This window comes from Argopecten irradians, chromosome 8 (assembly GCF_041381155.1).
Source record: "Argopecten irradians isolate NY chromosome 8, Ai_NY, whole genome shotgun sequence".
Classification (NCBI taxonomy): Eukaryota; Metazoa; Mollusca; class Bivalvia; order Pectinida; family Pectinidae; genus Argopecten; species Argopecten irradians.
The window spans coordinates 18202122-18226870 of NC_091141.1; the positions used below are offsets into that span (position 1 = coordinate 18202122).

Consider the following 24749-nt stretch of genomic DNA (forward strand, 5'->3'; position numbering starts at 1 on the left):
ATTAGATATCCATCCCAGCATTAGATATCCATCTAAGCATAAGATATACATCCTGACTTTAGATACCCATCCTAGCATTAGATATCCATCCTAGCATTAGATATACATCCTAGCATTAGAAATCCATCCTCGGATTTGATATCCATCCTATCATCAGATATCCAACAAAGCATTATATATACATTCTTACATTAGATATCCATCCTAGCATTAGATCTTAATATAAGGTATCCATCCTTACATCAGATATACATCTTACCATTAGATATCCCTCCTAGCGCAAGATATACATCCGAACATTAGATATCTATCCTAGCATTAGATATCCATCCTTACATTAGATATACATCCTAGCATTAGATATAATTCTATCATTAGCTATCCAACCTAGCATTAGATATCCAACCTAGCATTAGATATCCATCCCAGCATTAGATATCCCTCCTAGTATTAGATATCCATCCCAGCATTAGATATCCCTCCAAGCATTAGATATTTATCCTAGTATTAAATATATACATCCTAGCATTAGATATCCCTCCTAGCATTAGATGTACATCCTAGCATAAGAGTATAAAAGAGTCTGTATAAACAGATGAACAAGTGTTATTAGAAATGACATTACAGAAGAAAATGGATAACAATATCATTTATTGTAGAATTACATTGTTACAACATATGCAGGCAACAACTCATCATTGAGAGTAAAAATCTAAAAAAAAAAAAAAAAAAAAAAAGTTATAATAATAAAGGTGTAAAAAAGTGCAAAAATACTGACAATGACATTTACTACAAATAAATTGTATAACTTATAGCAGAAAAACTAATCAAAAGATTCATATGTAAAAATGTAGTGATATCAAAATTCGTGTAGATCTAAGGACAATGAAAACATGACCACTTTTAAGATAATGAACTTGACTTGGTAGGAAGCTCTAACAGCACTGATAAAAAACATATTCATTAATAAAAGGTAATTACATAAGTGTATAAGTTATAAAAATTAGTCAATTAATTCATTCAAAAAAACGTTAATGAGTTAATATTGGACGATATGATGATTAGTCATATTAAATGTAGATACCAGGTATGAAATAAAATAATAGCAAAATTCACAGTTGTACAAACAATTTCAATAACTTGGTCACTGAAAACACCAATTCATTCAAATGAGATAACTAGTAATAAGTGATATATGACAACTCCAAGATATGTAAGTGATAGATAATTATAATTTTGCAGTTGACAAGAATATGAGGCTTCACTATTAAACTAGTAATAGACATGGTGAGCTTGAATTTATAATTAAAGGGGGGTAATTACTGTTGTAACACAAGGTAACTGGTCTATGGGGTCTTATATTGGTTCATATATACGCGGTGTTACTATTCATAATTTAATCTTTTCATGAATGTTTGATTATATCTAATCAAACATTCATGAAAACATTAAATTATGAATTACACAAAGTAAATTAAATCAATAAGGAATCACTGTATTTAAATTTAGCATAGACCGTCCCTAAATAACTTGTAATCTAAATCAATACAGAATCAGTTATATTTAGAATAGACCGTCCCTAAATAACTTGTAATCTAAATCAATACAGAATCAGTTATATTTAGAATAGACCGTTCCCTAAATAACTTGTAAATTAAATCAATAAGGAATCACTGTATTTAAATTTAGCATAGACCGTCCCTAAATAACTTGTAATCTAAATCAATACAGAATCAGTTATATTTAGAATAGACCGTCCCTAAATAACTTGTAATCTAAATCAATACAGAATCAGTTATATTTAGAATAGACCGTTCCATAAGTGTAATCTAAATCAATACAGAATCAGTTATATTTCGAATAGACCGTCGCTAAATACACATACCGGTAATCTAATTTATGGTGATCAATAATTATATATAGTGTATCACAACCAAATATTGGTATGATATGTCAGATACTGCTTATCAAGTTACTCTTGACAAGTGTTACACTTGATATTGAATTTTAATTGATTACCATCTAACTCAACTATTCTGTGTATTGGATCTATTTGGATTTTAACTATCTGGGTCATTAAAAATTTATCAGATTCAGAGCAAGCTGGAATATTCTACATAAAACAATTACTCTTGTCTTCATGAGGTCAAACCAATTTTAAGGAAATCTTATACAATATCATATTTATATAATGTTCTACAGTATATATGACCTGGAATGTTGGTTTGAGTCATATGTTTGAATATCAATTACTGGTATTTACCGTAATAAGGCTTAATTCACACAGTTTTTGCTGAATACAAATAGCTGTTTGATTCATCATGCATAGTTACCATAATCCATAGCTTTACAACTTGTGAATATTAAGAGGAAACAGGAGATCACAGAGGGATCTTGGAGCACACCAAAGATTGATCTATGTCTGATAATTGTCCGATGGATTATTTCTCTACTTTTCAAACTTCAGGTATCAAAATCCAAGATGTCGGCCATCTTGTTGACCGATCAGTCAATAGAGTTTGATACAGATACTTGCTATACTTTCTAAGAAATAGTGGTAACAAACTTCAACTATCAAATTTCAAGATGGAGACCGGTCAGTCATCTTATTGATTGATTAGTCTCAGAAGCCAGAATGCACACCTAGGGCCCAAGTGGAACATACATATGTAATTTGAGAATGATTCCTATAGTACTTTCTGAGAAATAGTAATAACAAGAATTATTAACAGACGGACAGACAGACGGACGGACGACTGACCACGGACAAAAGGCAATTTGAATAGCCAATCATCTGATGATGGCAGGCTAAAAAAATAAAGCAGTCCCATTCTCACACTTTAGCATCAACATATAAAATACATGGGGGGAAAAGAGAGCAGTGTCAAAAAGCTTCAGGTACACTTATTTAATTCACATGCATGCTTGATATGGCATTTTACACTGCAAACCATATATAACTGGTAGTCACAATTTATGCTCATAAAAATTACATACCGTTGCATATTGAAAGTACTGTACCATCTCATTCCACTAAGTTTATTCATACCATTATATTGAATTATCTCCCCTTGTTTAAAATTTAACCAACTATTAAGTATAAACTTGTAAACTCATTAGTATTATGGATCCTTTTGTTTCCTTCTATCAATGAATAATTGAAAAAAAATATGGCAGTTAACTTTGGGAAGTACAAAAGCATGTACTAGTTATTTAATTTGTACCATTATTATCAAGCTTCATTCAGCTAACCAATGTTATCACCGTTCATTCAGCTAACCTTTGTTATCACGGTTCATTCAGCTAACCATTGTTATCACGGTTCATTCAGCTAACCATTGTTATCACGGTTCATTCAGCTAACCAATGTTATCACCGTTCATTCAGCTAACCTTTGTTATCACGGTTCATTCAGCTAACCATTGTTATCACGGTTCATTCAGCTAACCATTGTTATCACGGTTCATTCAGCTAACAATTGTTATCACGGTTCATTCAGCTAACCATTGTTATCACGGTTCATTCAGCTAACCATTGTTATCACGGTTCATTCAGCTAACCATTGTTATCACGGTTCATTCAGCTAACCATTGTTATCACGGTTCATTCAGCTAACAATTGTTATCACGGTTCATTCAGCTAACCATTGAATACTTCTCTCCACAAAATGAAGCTTCAAACCAAAAAGAAAGTACCCACGATTAATTATACAGTAATGGGAACATGACAATCAATATTTCGTTGATATTAATGATTAATTCTTATCATATGGCACTCTTTGTTGAGACACCTGCAAAAAACAATAGAGAAAGGAACATCGGGTATCCATATATAAGGCTCCCTATATATACGAACACCATGTATATTAGCCTCAATCCCTATATATATACGAACACCAGGTATATTAGCTATATAGGCTCCCTATATATACTGACACCAGGTATATTAGGCTCCCTATATATACACACACCAGGTATATTAAGCTCCCAATATATACTAACACAAGGTATATTAGACTCCCTATATATATACGAATACCAGGTATATTAGGCTCCCTCTATATATACATTGTACGAATACCAGGTATATTAGCCTCCCTATATATATACTAATTAACACCAGGTATATTAGGCTCCTTATATATATACGAACACCAGGTAAATTAGCCTCCCTATATATATACGAATACCAGGTATATTAGGCTCCCTCTATATATACGAATACCAGGTATATTATCCTCCCTATATATATACGAACACCAGGTATATTAGCCTCCCTATATATATACGAATACCAGGTATATTAGCCTCCCTATATATATATATGAACACCAGGTATATTAATTGGGCTCCCTATATATATACGAATACCAGGTATATAAGCCTCCCTATATATATACTAACACCAGGTATATTAGGCTCCCTATATATATACGAACACCAGGTAAATTAGCCTCCCTATATATATACGAATACCAGGTAAATTAGCCTCCCTATATATATACGAACACCAGGTATATTAGCCTCCCTATATATATACGAATACCAGGTATATTAGCCTCCCTATATATATATATGAACACCAGGTATATTAATTGGGCTCCCTATAAATATACGAACACCAGGTATATCAGCCTCCCTATATAACAAATACCAGGTATATTAGCCTCCCTATATATACATATGAACACCAGGTATATTAATTGGGCTCCCTATATTTACTAACACCAGGTATCCGTATATAGTTAGTGTATTTTCCGGAGTATAAGTCGCGGTTTTTTTCACATATTTTTCTGTCCGGAAAACACAGTAGATGCATATTAAGGTGTGAGACAGGTGATATGTTTCATATTGCATATGTGTCCCTTCTTGGTGAATGTTCTTTTTTCACTCCTTTTTTTATAGTGATAGGCAAGCAGCTTGGCACAGCACAGTATAGAATAGACTAGTGATCATGTCACATCAAACAAAAAGCTTTGGTTACTGTAACATTTTAGCAATGTCTGTGGCAGGCTGGTTTGTACAAGCGCTGAAGACTCATACTTGCAAAGGGACACAACTCAAGCCTATAACTAGCATAATTGAATTAGTGTAGGGAGTTGATGTGGTCCTCTGTGACTTGGAACAGAGAGCAGTGTTCACTTGTCCGACGACAGATGTCGTGGGCTGTCTCCCCCACACGGTTACGTATGCTGACATCAATATTACAGTTGGTCAGGAGAACCTCCAGTGTAGCACGACTGTCGCGCTCTGATGCTGCGAGATGTAGTGCAGTCTGCCCTCCATTGGTCTGTGCGTTGATCGGTGCCCCATGCTGTAGCAGAGTTGCCACCACCTCTGCTTGATTCCAGCGGGAGGCACTATGAAGAGGCTGCCAGCCATCAATAGTTCTGGCCTCAACATCAGCCTTCCTTGCCAACAGCACCTAAAACAGTGCCAAATACACACCCGTATACAGTGTCAAATATACACCCACATGCAGTGTCAAAAATACATCCATATAACAAGAGGTTTGTTTGTTTAGTTTTACGTCCTATTAACAGCCAGGGTCATGTAAGGACGTGCCAGGTTTGTTGGTGGAGGAAAGCCGGAGTACCCGGAGAAAAACCACCGGTCAGCGGTCAGTACCTGGCAACTGCCCCACATGGGATTCGAACCCGCATCCCAGAGGTGGAGGGCTTGTGGTAATATGTCGGGACATCTTAACCACTCGGCCACCGCGGTAACAAGAGGTCCACGGGTCTTAACGGTCATCTGACTATTGGCACATTACAACACCTCTAAGAATATAGTAGTGGCAAACAATTAAGGCAATACAAAAGAAGTCTTTTAATAAAAGAAATTCAATTTAAGATATATATTAGACCATGAATTAAGGTCCCTTGACCCCCACCATGCCAGTCTCTAGGCCCCTTAGTTATTCAGAATGAGTTGTTTAAAATTTCAGCCTATTTGACCCCTGTGACTTTGAATGAAAGTCAAAGTCATTCATTTGAAGAAACTTGGTAGCCATTCATTCCAGCATGTCACAAGTCCAATATCAGGTCTCTAGGCCTCTTAGGTATTCACAAGAAGTTGTTTAAAGATTAACGCCTATTTGAACCCTTTAATCTTGAATGAAGACAAAGGTCATTCATTTGAACAAATTTGGTAGCCCTTCATCCCTGCATGTCACAGGCCCAAAATCAAGTCTCTAGGCCTCTTAGGTATTCACAAGAAGTTGTTTAAAGATTTAAGCCTATTTGACCCCTTTGAACTTGAATTAAGATCAAGGTCAATCATTTGATCAAATTTGGTAGCCAATCATCCCAGCATGCCACAGGCCTACTATGAGTAGTGTACCCTGGGCCTTTTGGCTCTTGAGAAGAAGATTTTAGTCTGTTTGACCCCTGTGACCTTGACGGTTAAGGTCATTCATTTGAACAAATTTGGTAGCCCTTCATCCCAGCAAGTCACAATCCCAATATCAGAAAGTTGTTTAAAAGATTCTGACCTATTTGACACCTGTGACCTTGAATGACGGTCAAGGTCATTCATTTGAACAAATTTAGAAGCCCTTCATCCCAGCATGCTATAGATCCAATATGAGTACCCTGGGTTGTTCTTGAGAAGAAGTCGTTTAAAATTTTTAGCCTATTTGACCCCTGTGACCTTAAGTGAAGACCAAGGTCATTCATTTGAACAAACTTGGTAGCCCTTTATCCCAGCATGCTACAGCCTAATATCAGTACCCTTGGCCTTTCGGTTATTGAGCAGAAGTCATTTGAATGAAAAGTTAACGCACATTGCACGACACACGACGATGGACAATGCATGATGACAGGATTCGTGTCAGATGACCTAAAAATCGAAATCTTTGAAATCATCATAATGCATGCCCTGATAACAATAGCATCATGTCCATTGCATTTATTTATAGTAACATAATAACCCTAACAATGACATCATGCCCATTGTATGATGTTTTACTTATAGTAACATACGAACCCTAACAATTGCATCATGTCTATTGTATGACGTTCTATTTATAGTAACATACTAACGCTACAATAGCATTTTGTCTATTTTATGATGTTCTTTTTATAGTAACATACAAACCCTACCAATAGCATTATGTCAATCGTATGATGTTCTTTTTGATGCTGTGAAACAGCATTCTTAGGTATGCTCGGTGAGCTTGTGCACATCAGAACAATGAAACCACTCCGCGATGAAAATTAAAAGTTGTTTTGTTCATTTCACTTAATACTTGATGGTATGAAAAATAAAACCCCAATATTCAAAACCACAGTCATTGAATTTGTACATACATATACACCATGGATGGAGTGTTTTAAGTGTTCTGTTGGGACTCTATGATATTTGTATTACTCCGAGATAGTAGTCTCCTGAAAATCACGAACAACGCCTTCTTCGCTGTCTTCCTCCGCGGCAGACTTTTGGTGGATTATGGATTGTGTATGTTTATTTAAATTTTACGTAATTCATGCTACTGATCGATTACTGTAATCAAATGTTTGGAAGGTTACTACAAAAGAAAGTTCTTTTAATGCTTATAAAGTTTTTTGTGTTGGTTGCATTGACGAACTATATTCGATGATACACTGTATTATTGCGCAATAAAAGTTAATAGTTTTGAGTATGTGTCTGTCACTGAGAGTTGTTTATCGACAACTGCGTTTTATTGAAAGGGGAAAGGTACAAAATTTATCAACGTAAACTTACAAAATATAATGATGATATAGATTTATATATTTACGAGCATTTTAAAGTGACAAATAAACTTTTATTGCCGTGTAATGTACGATAGCCTTATGAAGACTTGCTTAAGTCTGATGTATTGTATGAAGTTTAAATGTATCTTTTACTTGGCAAAAGTATATGGCCATGTTTCATCATGAGTCAAAAGTCAGCAAAGCACAACTCACGGTATAATGTTATGCACGATAATATCTCGTGATTGCCAACCAGTTACTGTTAGGCTTACGAAGACTTGCTAAAGTCCGGTACATTACATGAAGTTTTCTTGATGTTTACGGCTAGCGATCTTGTGAATTTAAAAGAAATCCGACTGATATACGTAATGAAATAATATACCTTTTATTCGGCAAAAGTATCTGGCTATGATTTATTAGTCAACAGTCATCAGAGCAACCCATGTAAGTTTTCTAAAAAGGAAACCAAAACATGTCCGGAAATGGTAATATTTCTGTTATATTTTTCCGAAAATATTCTTCAATGTTAAGTGGATATTAAGATACGGATATGTTTTCTAATTATTTTTTGTCTTTGAAGAGACATTGATGAAATTGATAATTTAGTAATTAAAAAATAATTATGAAAAATGATACTCAAGATTCTGAACGGTTTCATTGGTGTCGAAATTGTTATTTCAGAAATAATTTAGATATAAAATTTATCACAGTTATTTCAGGAAAATGAGTTATTCAACTTATTAATCTTGAAAAACTTTAAATATCATAAAATAAATATGGTATACTGTAAATATATTTTGTTAAACTCCGAAATTCAACACTGCACACTTAAAGTATACTAAATTCAATATTCAAATGAAAAACCCATTTCTTTATTAGTTGGTTTGGATCCTTCAATCACAGCATCTATGAGTGGCCTTGGCACTTTGATTATAGTAACATACAAACCCTGACAAAAATATCATGCCAATTGCATGATGATGTTCTATTTATAGTAACATACTAACCCTAACAATAGCATTATGTTCATTGCATAATGTTCTATTTATAGTTACATACAAACTCCGACAATAGCATCATGTCCTGTGTATGATGTTCTATTTATAGTAACATACTTACCCTAACAATAGAATTTTGTCCATTGTATGGTGTTCTATTTATAGCAACAAACAAACCCTAACAATAGCATCATGTCTATTGTATGATGTTCTATTTATAGTAACATATAAACCCTGACAATAGCACCATGTCCTGCGTATGATGTTCTATTTATAGTAACATACAAACCCTAACAATAGCAATATATCCATTGTATGATGTTCTTTTAATAGTAACATACTAACCCTAACATAAGCATTTTGTCCATTGTATGGTGTTCTATTTATAGCAACATATAAACCCTAAAAATAGCATCATGTCCATTGTATGGTGTTCTATTTATAATAACATACAAACCCTAACAATAGCAATATATCCATTGTATGATGTTCTATTTATAGTAACATATACAAACCCTAACAATAGCAATATATCCATTGTATGATGTTCTATTTATAGTAACATACAAACCCTAACAATAGCAATATGTCCATTACATGATGTTCCATTTATAGTAACATACAAACCCTGACAATAGTAACATACAAACCCTGACAATAGCATCATGTCCACTGTATGAAGTTCTATTTATAGTAACATACAAACCCTAACAATAGCATCATGTCCATTGTATGAAGCTCTGTGTAATGGTGTATAATCATCACTATCCCGAGCATTAACCAGGTCTGGGTCCTCTGCTAACATTGTCTCTACTATCTCTCGCTCATTGTTTTCTGCAGCCCAAAGTATCCTGACTTTTGGGTTATCTACAAATAGATATTTCAATTAATTCATATTAACGACTACTAGTCTTGATCGAGTGCTCATGACACTCTAGGTCATGAGATACCTGGCTGATGTAACTTACAACCAGCAGGCCCAAACTTTAGCTTGGTGGTGGATAGCTGTACCAGCTATGTTTGATCTGTACAAGTGTCAGTGTACATAAGCTTTGACAGCAGGCAGCCATATTGTGGTGTCAATGCATGTCGGTCGCACGTTACTCACGCTACTAGTTGCATTGTAGCTTAGGTAGTCGTTAGTACTCACGACACAGGCAGGTTGTGAGTACGTATGGCTGTTAACAGCAATGTCAGTGCTAGTGTTGGCGACACATTCACAACCAGCAGGCTGCGAGCTTCAGTCATGGTGATTGGTGACAACAGTTTGTGTCAGTGTATAGTTTTGTGACAGGTAGTCATAGTGTAGTGTTACTACTGTCCAGTGATCTGTTTCATGTGCGTGTTGTTGGTAGGGAGCCTTGATATTAGTACTGGGTGTGTTGCACTCTGTATATATAGAAGAGTTGTCTCCCTTCACATAGTATATTGCAGTTCAGAGAGGTCATATAGTTACATGTATTGTACATAGAGCATTGAGTAGTGTACTGGTTGTAACTTAGCTTATAATTATCTGTATATATATTGGCTGCTGTAGCATAGTTAATGATTCATAGCAGGGACCAAAGTACTCATGCACACCCGGTACGTTACAGATAATTAGTATCAATACTCACTTTGTATTTCATCACTAGTGGCTTCGTCTACTCCTTCCTCATCCAATTCCCAGAAACTCTGGTACTGATTAGGGGCTCCATCTTTAGCCCTCATAACCTGTAATAAATAAATAGTAAATCACCATGTAGCCCTATACATTCATCAAATTCTGACTCCACTACAAAGCAGGACTCGTTCTAGCCATCGTAATTCAAACTCTTTCATGCAAATTCTAACCCAAAATTTTCCTTTTCCCCCACAGATTTTCTGTAATAAGAACTGCCTACCACAGACAATACATGTACAGAGTACAAATGTAATCTCTTCAGAGACCGTGAACTCCTTCAAATCTGCCATCCCGGTCACGTATATGTGTCTAGCATTCACATTCCACCAAAACAACTAAAACAACACTGTATACATAATTTTAGAAGAAGAAAAACTATATATACAGTATTCATGTTTTTTAACTAACCGCATAATATATAAGGCCAAAAAAAGAGTATGTTTTAGGTACCCCTACCTACCCTAGTTTTTACCTCCGACCCTACCTATTCTATCACACTTTTTCAAAACAAAAATGTAGTGTGTGAAGTTTTCAATTTAGATTTAGATTAACGACACCATTTTCAGTCAAAAAGTCTTTTGAGCTACAATATTGCAGCTACCTCCGACCCTACCTATTCTATCACACTTTTTTCAAAACAAAAATGTAGTGTGTGAAGTTTTCAATTTAGATTTTTACGCTGGCTTTAAGTTTATCCAGATAAAGTTCAATTATGGTAATGATAAATAAAAGACTTCTAGCCAGCCTAGAGCCTGAAAGACAAATTACTATATGTAATGTAGTAACAAAGCAATTAACCCCTCCCCCACCTCTCCTAAAAAAAATTAAATACAAGAGGCCCAGAGGGCCTGTATCGCTCACCTAGTTGTAATGCCAAGTAATGTTCTGAATACAGGTTCATTGTTTCTTTTCTGAAGGAATTTTAATATTAACCTCTAAATCCCCTATTTGGGCCCCACCCCTCCTGCCCCCAGGGGGTCAGAGCCAAAATTTATACAAGTTCTGTTCCCCTTCCCCCAAGGATGCTTGAGGCCAAATTTGGTTACATTCCATTCAGAACTCTATGACAAGTAGCGATTTAAAGGATTTACCTCTATTTTCCCTATTGTGGGGCCCCGCCCCTCCTGCCCCCGGGGGACCAGAGCCAAAATTTATACAAGTTCTGTTCCCCTTCCCCCAAGGATGTTTGTGGCCAAATTTGGTTACATTCCATTCAGAACTCTATGACTAGTAGTGATTTAAAGGATTTATCTCTATTTCCCCTATTGGGGCCCCGCCCCTCCTGCCCCTTGGGGATCAGAGCCAAAATTTATACAAGTTCAGTTCCCCCCCTCCCTCAAGGATGTTTGTGGCCAAATTTGGTTACAATCCATGCAGAACTCTAGGACAAGTAGCGATTTATAGGATTTACCTCTATTTCCCCTATTGGGCCCCGCCCTTCCTGCCCCCAGGGAGTCAGAGCCAAAATTTAAACAAGTTCTGTTCCCCCTCCCCCAAGGATGTTTGTGGCCAAATTTGATTACAATCCATGCAGAACTCTATGACTAGTAGCGATTTAAAGGAATGACATAACATGCGCCATGACATAAGCTCACCGGCCCTTCGGGGCCAGGTGAGCTAAAAAATATAAAATAAAAAAAATTCCCGACCTACTGTACCTATCATATTTCTTTCAGTCAAGTAACCTGAAACATGCATATAATTCTTAAACTTTATCTTTAACAGGTTGGGGACCATCCCGTATATGCAGGATAGTCCTTCATTTGAGTAATAGTCCTGTATTTGAGGGATAAATTTGTTACTCAAATGCAGGATTATGTGAAATGAAAATGGATAAAGTTGTTTTAAAAAATTTGTATCAAAAAAGGGCGTCATCATTTTCAGATACCCATATAACTAATTGAAAACTTTATGTATTTGTTTATGAACTATTGAATTCTATATCTCACTTTGTAATAAAGTGACAATTTAGGTGCTCTCCATAGACTACAGTGTATAGCCATCAGGGAAATTTTAGTGCAAATGTCATGGTTGATTGACTTTTACCTGTGTTTCTATTTTTAGCCCCATAGTAAGCAATAGAGGTGATTTTGTTTGTGACTTTTACAAACATTTAGATGATGAAATTTGTTTCCATTTGAGTAATAATGTGGAAAGTTGTATTAGTGATGATGCCATATAAAAATCATGATGCCCTTTTTTCGATGACAATGTTTAAATCAACTTTATCACTTTTCATTTCATAGAATCCTGCATTTGCGTAACAAAATTATCCCTCAAATACAGGACTATTACTCAAATGCAGGACTATCCTGCATATACGGGATTGTCCCCAACCTGTTTAAGGAAGAGAAATGTGATGCTTAGATGATGCTGACAAAACCTTTGCCGATGAACGAGAGAGGCTGATTTTGAAATAAAGATATAAAAAAGACGTATTGTTAGGTTACTCACAGCCTCCAAGACGTCGGCGGAGCCTAAATTGAGCAGTGGCGGGTACTGCTGGTCCAACTCAGTCTCATCATAATCATCGTCTTCCATCGTTCGTGTGCTTTGTTTAACTTCCGTTGAAGGGAGATAACTCTATACACAGTAATTATAATAATATTACAGTACAGGCCTAGGGTTCGATGCTCAACGGACGCGTTGTTTTTTTTTTTATTTTTTTTTATTTATTTTTTGTTTGGTTTTTTTTAAATTTTTTTATTAATCAGTTTATTCACTTTCATGGATTTTTTTTTAACCTTACATTGGTACGGTAACGTTTACTGTACTGTACTAGATCTACTTACTTGTCGCGTCTGGACAAACTAGAAACTGAACATAAGGCTTAAGTTGAAACCGGTTTAGAGGATATCAAAGAAACATTCATGACTGTAGTTAAAAGTGACATCAGATCATAAATTGTAACCCTAGGCCTGGTGGATGAGGGACACAGAGAACTAGACGAAAGAAGGAATAAGAGATTAAACATAATTCTCTTAAACGTCCCGGAGCAAATGGACAAAAACATCACCGAAAGGAAGGCTAATGACCAGAAGTACATACATCATGTAGATGACCTTACGTGAAGCCTGATAAACAAAGAGGTCAAACTAACCACCCAATTAATTTAGAATGGGTAAATATGACGCAGTTAAGATAAGACCACTTCTATTGGTTCTAGTGGAAAAGTCTGAACGAAAATCTTTCTTGGAAAATGCTCGTCATATATCCATGAAAGCACCGAGTCATCTAAGAAAAGTAATACTAAAAAGTGACCAAACCAAAGAACAAAGGGAAGAAAAAGAGGGAAGATAAGGAAACCTTAAATTCTCACTCGCCCAACAGAAATACATCCGAAGAAGCGACAGTTACCCCCAGGGAAAGTGCACTGCCCAGAAGACAATATAAGAAAACAAGAGGAAGAGGTATTCTAAACAAACCACATGGTGAATGGAATAGAGAATATAACCAAAGAAGATACAGCTAGCCTCATACAAATCATTGACAACATGGATATAAGTCCCATACCCCAAAGTGGCCTATTGGGCAAAGGAAACAACAAACAACAACAATTCATGGTAATAGAGGAACTATATTCTCAAGAAACTTTACTTGATCAAAGAGATGAATGACATCACTTTTCCATATTACGGAAACATCAGCCTTTAGAGACACAACCGGAAACACCATTGTTACCGAGGGCTAAATCAAGGGCTAAATCACCAAGTGTCGACAGATTTTTCATGGATTGTCAAGAATTAAAGTACTATACAGTAACGTGGATACACTAACAGTGACATAAAAAGCAGAACTGGAAGTGGAGATCGCAGATAGGAATCCAGACATTGTATGTGTGACCGAGATATACAATAAATCAACCCATATCAGTAAGACAACCAAGCTTACTTAATAGACAACTTTAGTGCACATTTTGGGGAGACACTGGTTAACGTGGAGTTGTTATATTTATAAAATCATCAATTCTCCACGAAAATGTAAAGATTGACTCAACCTATGAAAAATATGATCTTTGTAAAATCAAACCGAGACGAGGACATACCTTATCAGTAGGATGTATATACAGAAGTCCTAATAGTAACGAGGAGAACAATAACAAATTACTGAATCTCATGGTAACCATCTCACTAGATAGCTACTCGCATATACTTTTGGTTGGAGATTTTAACTGCAAAGACATTGATTGGGATGCTAATACATCCTTTGTAGGTGAGCTCCATATCGCCACAAGGTTGTTAAAAGCAAGTCAGGACTGTTACCTCCCACAACATGTCAAGAAACCTACCAGAATAAGAGAAAACCAAACATCGTTACTTCTGGATCTCATTTTAACCAACGAAGAATGAATGCTAACATACATCAAATATAATCCAGGCTTAGGAAATAGTGACCACCTGTTACAGATTCAACTTGACTCTGTTTCTCAGGGAATCTGATACCGAAAAACGTAACTTCCACAAAGGCGACTATAACGCAATCAATGAAGAGCTGACTAAACATGTCATCGATGTAAATGCAAGTATGAACGCAGATGAACATTTGAATAATCTAGTGGATCTTCTAGCTACCAGTTTAAAGAAACACACACCAGTATAAAAGAAACAATTAATGAACACTGTAAACCGTATCTAGGTTGTGAGGCAACTATTGCTGTTCGGAAAAAAACCCATCAGGCATGGAAAAAGTACCTTAATTGTAAAACGAATAATAACTAGCAACTTTACAAGATCGCCAGAAATAATGCTACAACATCACTACGAAAATCACAAAGGGGATATGATCGTTCTATTGCAGATAACATATAGGAAGGTCCCAAACGCTTTTGGAATTATGTAAGATCGAAAACAAAAAAACAGATCAACAATTACAAGAATTTAAAGCCCAATGGTGAATCAACAGAGTCTGATGCAGAAACTGCAGAAGTAATGAATGTTTTTTTAGTGAGTGTCTTTGTTAGAAGATGAAGTCATAGAACTACCTCCATTTCCAAGCCGAAATGTCACACTCCCATTTGAAAACATCGAAATTACAGAAGAGTTGGGATTAAAGGCAGTTTCGAAACAGAAATCAAACAAATCACCAGGACAGACAGAATCCATCCGAAACTGATTGTGGAAACAAAATACACCCTAGTTAAACCGCTAACTACCAGTTTTAATGAATCAATGGATGAAGAAATAGTACCATCTCAACGGACATCTGCTAATGTTTGTCCAATCCACAAAAAGGGATCAACCAAAAACCCTAACAACTATCGACCAATTAGCCTATCATCATTTCCATGTAAAATGCTGCAGAGAATAATTCGTGACAAAATAGTGGAATATATGACCGCCAATCAACTTTTTTCACCTGATCAATACGAATTTATGTCTGGTAAATCATGCACAACAAAACTCCTGGGGGTTATGGAAAATTGGACACAATCATTGGATAATAGTAGTAGTAACGTTGATGTAATATATTGAGACTTCATCAAAGCCTTTGATAAAGTGTCACATAGGCTACTCCTGCATAAACTAGAGGCATATGGGATAAAAGGAAAACTTCTTATATGGATACGCAAATTCTTATCCAATCTAAACCAAAAAGTAATCATCAATGGGGAAAAAGTTCTACAAGCAGGGAAGTCAAGAGCGGAGTACCACAAGGGAGTGTCCTCGGACCTATTTTTCTGATTTACGTCAACGATATCTCTGAAATTGAGAACTGTGTGATTAAACTCTTTGCTGACGACACCAAACTATATTCCAAAATTAACAATGCACAAGACTGTCAAGAACTCCAACTGAACATTGACAAGATCACAGATTGGACAGACAAATGGCTCATGAAATTAAATAAAGATAAATGCAAACACAATCAACCAATAATGTATAAAAGAGGGTAGTATAAGGATACCCTTGGAGAAAACGAATATGGAAAAAGATCTTGGAGTATTAGTTGACAACAAACTGAAGTTCACCAGCCACGTCAAAAAAAAAATGTAGCAAAAGCTAACAGCATATTGCGAAATATTTTCAGAACTTTTGCGTATCTTGATAACCAAACTATAACTTCACTCTACAAAACTCTTGTCAGACCTAATCTAGAAAATTGTTCTGTGATATGGTCTCCATGGTTAAAGAAAGACATCAAAACATTAGCAAATGTCCAGAGAAGAGGAACCAAAAGACTAACTAACCTCAAAAACCTTTCATATCCTGACAGGATCAGAGCCATGAGAATTCCTACACTGGAATACAGACGATTAAAGGCAGATATGGTGGAAACCTATAAAGTCCTCCTCAGTAAAATAGACATTGTCAACAGTGAAAATATTACACCCCAACGAGACACGCTAGAACAAGGGGACATGACAAAAATCTGTTCAAGAAACTCTTTCGTCTTAACTCATTAAAGTATGTTTTAGTAACAGAATCATTGAGTCCTGGAATTCCCTCCCATGTGATGTGGTCAACGCAGAAAACATAGACTGAACAATCACTGGGAGAACACACGTCATGAAATTTCAACCATAAACCTCGTGCAACTATTGATATATACACTATATATCTTACTAGAACTAGGAATATACTATTTTATATACATATGCTAACGCAATCACTCGTATAACTTTTAAACATTTTTGTAAATATTACCATATAGGGATTGAATGTATTTTCCTAATTTTCATAGCAGCTATGAACAACAGAAGCCATCTACATATCCCGTGGAGCGCGTTAGCCTCAGGCCTGAAATTAGTGTTGGTCGTTTTAAATTACTTAGCTGTGGGCAAACTAAATGTAAGTGACTTGTCGGAGAAGATGCCTAAACCTGTGCAACATTTTCGAATCCCCACTTACCCCCCCCCCCCCCCCTTCATATTTCCTTCTTTCAACTCGTATAGACTCTCTTGATTTCCAGGTCCAAAGTGTAATGCCTTACATTAAATTATTAAATTGTTAAATTATTTTCGATCCCACTGGCCTCAGCTTCTGTATTACCTTTTCCATATATCTTGCTATCGTCTGCAAATAGTTTGACGTTTGACGAGACCTCTCCGGTAAGTCATTTATATATATTCGAAAGAGTACCGGGCCGAGTACGCTGCCTTAGGGGACTCCAGTCGTAACCTTGACCCAATCGGACCGATACCCTTTGCTTTCTGTCCGATAAGAAAGCTTTTATCCATTCCAGCACTGTCCCACTGATACCAATATTTTATACCTTTTTAGTAGCCTTTTGTGGGGAATACTATCAAATGCCTTTTGGAAGTCCAGGTAGATAACATTCATATTGTTTCTATTGTTGAGTTATTCTGTAGTATCGTTCAGAACCTCTAAAAGTTGAAGGGTGCTTGATTTTCCTTTCGTAAAACTAAAATATTTCCTGCTACACTTGTTAGACTCACTGGTCTATAGTTCTTGGCCAATCTTTTATTCCCTTTCTTGTATATTAACTTGGTGTAATATTTGCTTCTCTCCATGCTTCTGGTAGGTATTCTTCTGCCAATGATCTGGTAAAGATGATATAAGGCTTGAGTAATTCCCTCCTTAATTTCCTTCAGAACGTTTTGATGTAATTGGTCTGGACCTGCTGATTTTGTTCCATTTAGTTTTTCTAGTTTCCTCTTGACTGTGTTCTGGTCTAATTCTGTGTGATGTTGTTGTGTTTGTGTTACTGATGGCTCCCGATATTTCGATCCCTCAAATCTTCATCAGTGAACACACTACAAAAGAATGAGTTTAGAATTTCTGCCTTAGCACCTTGGTCTACTTCCAACAAGCCATAATTTGTTTTTAGGCTTGGTATAATTTTTGTTTTTGATCTCATATATTTCCAAAAAATTATTATTCTTTAAATCTTTACTACTTTTTCTTCGTATTCACCTACTTCCTTCCTTTGTGTCTTGGTTGCTTTATTTCTGGCTTCTCTTTATTGTTTATAATTCTCTGGTGCTTTGTTAAGTTCCCCCAATGGAGTGGGGAACTTATTGTGTTTGCTCCGTTTCTTATTTTCTTTCTGGTTCTTCTTTTTCCGCCGCGATATTGTCCGACCATTTTCGCGAAAACTATAAGTCGGATCGCCATGAAATTTTGTGAGGTCATTTCTGGTGACCAGCATATGTGTCGACACTCGACCGGATTCATTTTTTCCGACCAGCATCTAAGATGGCCGCCACAGCCTTGCATTTTTCAAAATTGAACTGTTTATAGATATTTAATTACTGGTCCGATTTCCATGGAATTGTTTTCAATATATAGTTTAAATTATATTCTAAATTTTTAATGTACCATAATTATGACTAAAAAAATTGTGACTGTTTTAAATTTTCTAAAGCCAGTATGAGTTATCTCCCTTTATTCACTGGTCAGCAGGGATCCGTTTTATGTCAGAGATCATTTTTATCTCGCTAAAGCTCGTGTCTTTTGTAACTTTTAAAAAAATAACTCACTCGTGTGGAATAAATTCAATATTCAACAACCACTCATTGTGTAACCTCTAAATTCATGGTGGTTCCAGAAACTGTTCTGTTTACTCTTCAATGTGCTGACATTTTCTGTGTCAACTACAATGTACATTATATATTTAATTATCTGGTTATGTATACCAGGTGTTTAAGACGCGTTAGGAATAGTTGTATTTCCTAATGTTCAGTCTTTTAATCTTTCATAACTTATTTTTTCCCACGTTTCACAGTTCTTTGGTGGATGATAAACAGTTTAAATGTGATTCATATCTTGACAACAACCTATGTATACTACATTTGTAATTGAAATTTAATTTTGTATAAGTGTCCGGCCCCGTTAATATCTACCTCACATGGAGTCATCGACTGATACGCCACTCCATCCCCGAATCTCTATTTTTCATTTTACTGGTCTACCCCAGATTCACAAACATCCGGTAACGTAAGAAAACGTTTTATCTTCAAGTTCTCATTAGGAAAACAGTGTTAAAGTAAAGGAAACATCTAAATCTAAACTATTGCAATCTGTCTAGACTTCTGAACCAACAAACCACGACTCACTGATCTGTATTCTACTGAATTAATCCATTCCATCAACTAAACCTACTACATCTAGTCTTATTGGTGTGCCATTCCATCTACTGAACCTGCTACCTCTAGTCTTACTGGTCCGCTATTCTATCTAGAGATCCTGCTGCCTCTGTCTTACTGGTCCGCTATTCCATCTGCAGAACCTGCTGCATCTGCCTTACTGGTCTGCCATTCCATCTAGAGAACCTGCTGCCTCGGTATTACTGGTCCGCCATTTCGTCGACTGAACCTGCTGACTCTGCCTTACTAATCCCTATTCCATCTACTGAACCTGCTACCTCTAGTCTTACTGGTCCGTCATCCCATCTGCAGAACCTGCTGCCTCTGCTTTAAGTGTCCGCCATTCCATCTGCAGAACCTGCTACTCTGTGTACTTCTAGTCTTAATAGTCTGCAATTTCATTCACTGTCTCTGCCCTACTGGTCCGCAATTCTGTCTAGAGAACCTGCTGCCTCTGTCTTACTGGTTCGCTATTCTATCTAGAGATCATGTTGCCTCTGTATTACTTGTCCGCAATTCCATCTTCTGAGTTTACTACCACTAGTCTTGCTGGTCCGCCATTCCATCGAATGAATCTGCTGCCTCTGCCATACTGGTCCGCCATTCTATCTACTGAACCTGCTACTTCTAGTTTTACTGGTCTGCCATTCCATCTAGAAAACTACTCTCTCTGCCTTACTGATCTGCCATTCCATCTAGAGTCCCTGCTGCCTCTGCCTTTCTGGTCCGCTATTCCATCTAGAGTCCCTGCTGCCTCTGCCTTTCTGGTCCGCCATTTCATCTAGAGAACCTATTGTCTCTGTCTTGCTGGTCCGCCATTCCATCTAATGAACCTGCTACCTCTAGTCTTACTGGTCCGCCATTCCATCTACTGAACCTGCTACTTCTTTCCATCTAGATTCCCTGCTGCCTCTGCCTTTCTGGTCCGCCATTACATCTAGAGAACCTACTCTCTCTGCCTTACTGATCTGCCATTCCATCTAGAGAACCTATTGTCTCTGTCTTGCTGGTCCGCCATTCCACCTACTGAACCTGCTACCTCTAGTCTTACTGGTCCGCCATTCCATCTACTGAACCTGCTACTTCTTTCCATCTAGAGTCTCTGCTGCCTCTGCCTTTCTGGTCCGCTATTCCATATAGAGTCCCTACTGCCTCTGCCTTTCTGGTCCGCCATTACATCTAGAGAACCTACTCTCTCTGCCTTACTGATCTGCCATTCCATCTAGAGTCCCTGCTGCCTCTGCCTTTCCGGTCCGCTATTCCATCTAGAGTCCCTGCTGCCTCTGCCTTTCTGGTCCGCCATTTCATCTAGAGAACCTATTGTCTATGCCTTGCTGGTCCGCCAATCCATCTACTGAACCTGCTACCTCTAGTCTTACTGGTCTGCCATTCCATCTACTGAACGTGATGCCACTGCCTTACTGGTCTGCTTATCCATCTTCTGAACCTGCTTATTTTCTCCTTACTAGTCTACCATTCCATTGACTGAACCTTCTACCTCTAGTCTTACTGGTCCGCCATTCCATTTTTTATTCTCCTTGTCCTAAACTTACTGACAGAACCAAAGGAAACACTTTCCTGACACCATTCAAGAAGGCAAAGTACCAATATATACAATAAAACACGGTTGTAATGAATTTATAGTTATCACTTAATATTGGTTCTTTCCATCAAGATTTCAATTAGTTATTTAACATGTACATACTGTATATAACTATAACAAACTTATTTCATTGGTCATCAGAGATATTTGTAACCGTGTTTTAATGTAAACTATTTGCAACTTCAACGATATCTGAATACATAAGTTAGTCAAAAAACCAAAAAGATCAATTTTCATTGATTATCTTTAATGTCATTATATCATAAATGAGCAGTACAGAAATTGTCATCACATATTTTCTCTCCATTCCATAACATAAACAATTTTACATGCTACATTTAAGCTGAATTTCCCCAAAAAAATGTTCCTGGGGGCAATCTCCAACCGAGGGTCTGTTGCCGTGGACAATATCCAACCTAGGGCCTGTTGCTGGGGACAATCTCCAACCTAGGGCCTGTTGCTGGGGACAATCACCGACCTAGGGCCTGTTGCTGGGGACAATCACCAACCTAGGGCCTGTTGCTGGGGACAATCTCCAACCTAGGGCCTGTTGCTGGGGACAATCTCCAACCTAGGGCCTGTTGCTGGGGACAATCTCCAACCTAGGGCCTGTTGCTGGGGACAATCACCAACCTAGGGCCTGTTGCTGGGGACAATCTCCAACCTAGGGCCTGTTGCTGGGGACAATCTCCAACCTAGGGCCTGTTGCTGGGGACAATCACCAACCTAGGGCCTGTTGCTGGGGACAATCACCAACCTAGGGCCTGTTGCTGGGGACAATCTCCAACCTAGGGCCTGTTGCTGGGGACAATCTCCAACCTAGGGCCTGTTGCTGGGGACAATCACCAACCTAGGGCCTGTTGCTGGGGACAATCTCCAAGGGCCTGTTGCTGGGGACAATCTCCAACCTAGGGCCTGTTGCTGGGGACAATCACCAACCTAGGGCCTGTTGCTGGGGACAATCACCAACCTAGGGCCTGTTGCTGGGGACAATCTCCAACCTAGGGCCTGTTGCTGGGGACAATCTCCAACCTAGGGCCTGTTGCTGGGGGCAATATCCAGCTTAGGACCTTTTGCTGGGGGCAACCTCTAGCCTAGGGCCTGTTTCTGACGACAATCTCCAACCTAGGGCCTGTTGCTTGGGCAACCTTTAGCCTAGGCCTGTCACTGGGGACAATCTCCAGGGGCCATCTTCAACCTTGGGCCTGTTGCTGAGTGCTTTTTCCATCCTAGGACCTGTTTCTGGGGCAATCTCCAGTCTAGGGCTGGTTTTGCTAAAAATAACATTACTCCTGATGTACAGATCAAAAGTATATTTTTCAACGTAACTAGGTTTTGAAAAGTTTCGGGAGGATGTGTTGTTGATTGAGGATGACTATGCAGACACAATACTACCACAAAGTCTCAGTCTACAAACAAAGTGCTTAACGTGATAGCTCTCACATATATCAGTATATTACCAACACCACATAGTTTTCTTTTTAAATGTAGATAACATTACAATTTTTCAAAGCAATTCTAGTAAAATTCATTTCTGTTATATATATCTTGCGAGTACTTGATACTCAGCTAGGACTTTGTCACATGATTGTGGGCACACAGATTAGCATTGGATTATTGGGAATTCTCATTATTATAAGATGGAAATCCTATCCACTGAAAACTCTTATCGTGATATCCAAGTATATTCCCTATCCCATGTATATATAAACAAGATATGCGTAACCCAACGATAATCAATGGTAGAAGACTAAAGTTAAGGTGGTCTATAGAAGGCAATGGCTTAGTTATAGACCATAGGTCAGGTATAGAATCAAGTGTAAAAATCTACTTATTATAAAAAAATCTACTTATTATAAAAAAAGGTATCTGTATGTTTGTTATACGCATTACATATAGAGAACACATGACTATGTGATTATCGATGTCACCACTCAAACACATACAAAACTACACACAACAAACAGCAGACATAGCTCAAACCTACAATAGAAACCAGGAGACGCAACTCAAACCTATGATAGATGGAGACAATGTATACACACTGAGACACTATCTCAGTAGACTTAAAAACATGCATACACAAAATTATAATATCAAAGAATGTGACCTTTTTAGAGACTAAGCTGTCTGAACCAGATTGAGATGGAGATAGCAATAATGTACATACTTCAAATTGAATTCATCACAAAAAAAAGAGATTTTTCAAAAATAATAATACAAAAACTTGGTAAAAGTTCAGCATAGTCATGAAATTAATGATTCCAAGACTAGATCATTAAATCTAAAAAAAAAACCATGAAAATAAATTTTGATGTCTTGCTTAAAGCATTTCATTGAGTTGTAAAATCACAACAAAAGTTTCTACAGCAGCTGATTTAAATGTAACTATATGTGATTTACTTACTTTTAGACCTATATTGTATATAAAATAAACCAATCAAAGCTCATACACTATATATGATGTAATCAAAAACATTGCAACAGGAATATATTGGCCTATTATAGCAGCTACGACCAATACTAGACACTTGTAAACCCTGATAATACAGTGACAATTTTCAATGTTATTTTGCTTCCAGAGACTTAACAGCAGATAGGGAAAGATACAACACTAGGGTTACCCACAGTATATTAATGGAGGAGGGAGACACATACTGACCATCCCTCTATCACTGTGACAATTACACACTGACCATCCCTCTATCACTGTGACAATCACACACTGACCATCCCTCTATCACTGTGAAAATCACACACTGACCATCCCTTGATCATTGTGACAATCACATACTGACCATCCCTCTATCACTGTGACATCACACACTGACCATCCCTCTATCACTGTGACATCACACACTGACCATCCCTCTATCAGTGTGACAATCACACACTGACCATCCCTCTATCACTGTGACAATCACACACTGACCATCCCTTGATCATTGTGACATTTACACACTGCAGACCATCCCTCTATCACTGTGACATCACACACTGACCATCCCTCTATCACTGTGACATCACACACTGACCATCCCTCTATCACTTTGACATCACACACTGACCATCCCTCTATCACTGTGACATCACACACTGACCATCCCTCTATCACTGTGACATCACAAACTGACCATCCCTCTATCACTGTGACATCACACACTTACCATCCCTCTATCACTGACAATCACACACTGACCATCCCTCTATCACTGTGACAATCACACACTGACCATCCCTTGATCATTGTGACATTTACACACTGCAGACATCCCATTGACCATCCCTCTATCACTGTGACATCACACACTGACCATCCCTCTATCACTGTGACATCACACACTGACCATCCCTCTATCACTTTGACAATTACACACTGGACCATCCCTCTATCACTGTGACAATTACACACTGACCATCCCTCTATCACTGTGACATCACACACTGACCATCCCTCTATCACTGTGACATCAAACACTGACCATCCCACTATTACTTTAACATCACACACTGACCATCTCTCTATCACTGTGACATCACACCCTGACCATCCCTCTATCACTGTGACAATTACACACTGACCATCCCTCTATCACTGTGACAGTCACACACTGACCATCCCTCTATCACTGTGACAATCACACACTGACCATCCCTCTATCACTGTGACAATCACACTGACCTTCCCTCTATCACTGTGACATCACACACTGACCATCCCTCTA

General features: G+C 37.5%; 1 protein-coding gene and 1 long non-coding RNA gene across 2 annotated transcripts; both read right to left on the reverse strand.

Annotated features, from left to right (window-relative positions):
• Positions 1–1655: 1655 nt before the first annotated feature.
• LOC138329564 (ankyrin repeat domain-containing protein 49-like) lies at positions 1656–13727 on the reverse strand. The gene is made up of 4 exons (XM_069276641.1): positions 12830–13727; positions 10329–10425; positions 9419–9579; positions 1656–5424 (listed from the first exon to the last, which is right to left on the reverse strand). Exons 1-4 carry the CDS (start codon positions 12914–12916, stop codon positions 5086–5088), a joined length of 684 nt encoding a protein of 227 aa, XP_069132742.1. The 5' UTR covers positions 12917–13727; the 3' UTR covers positions 1656–5085.
• Positions 13728–21254: 7527 nt separating this feature from the next.
• On the reverse strand, positions 21255–22863 carry LOC138329566 (uncharacterized). The gene is made up of 2 exons (XR_011209467.1): positions 21933–22863; positions 21255–21843 (listed from the first exon to the last, which is right to left on the reverse strand). It is a non-coding gene; the product is annotated as an uncharacterized lncRNA (long non-coding RNA).
• Between the last annotated feature and the right edge of the window lie 1886 nt (positions 22864–24749).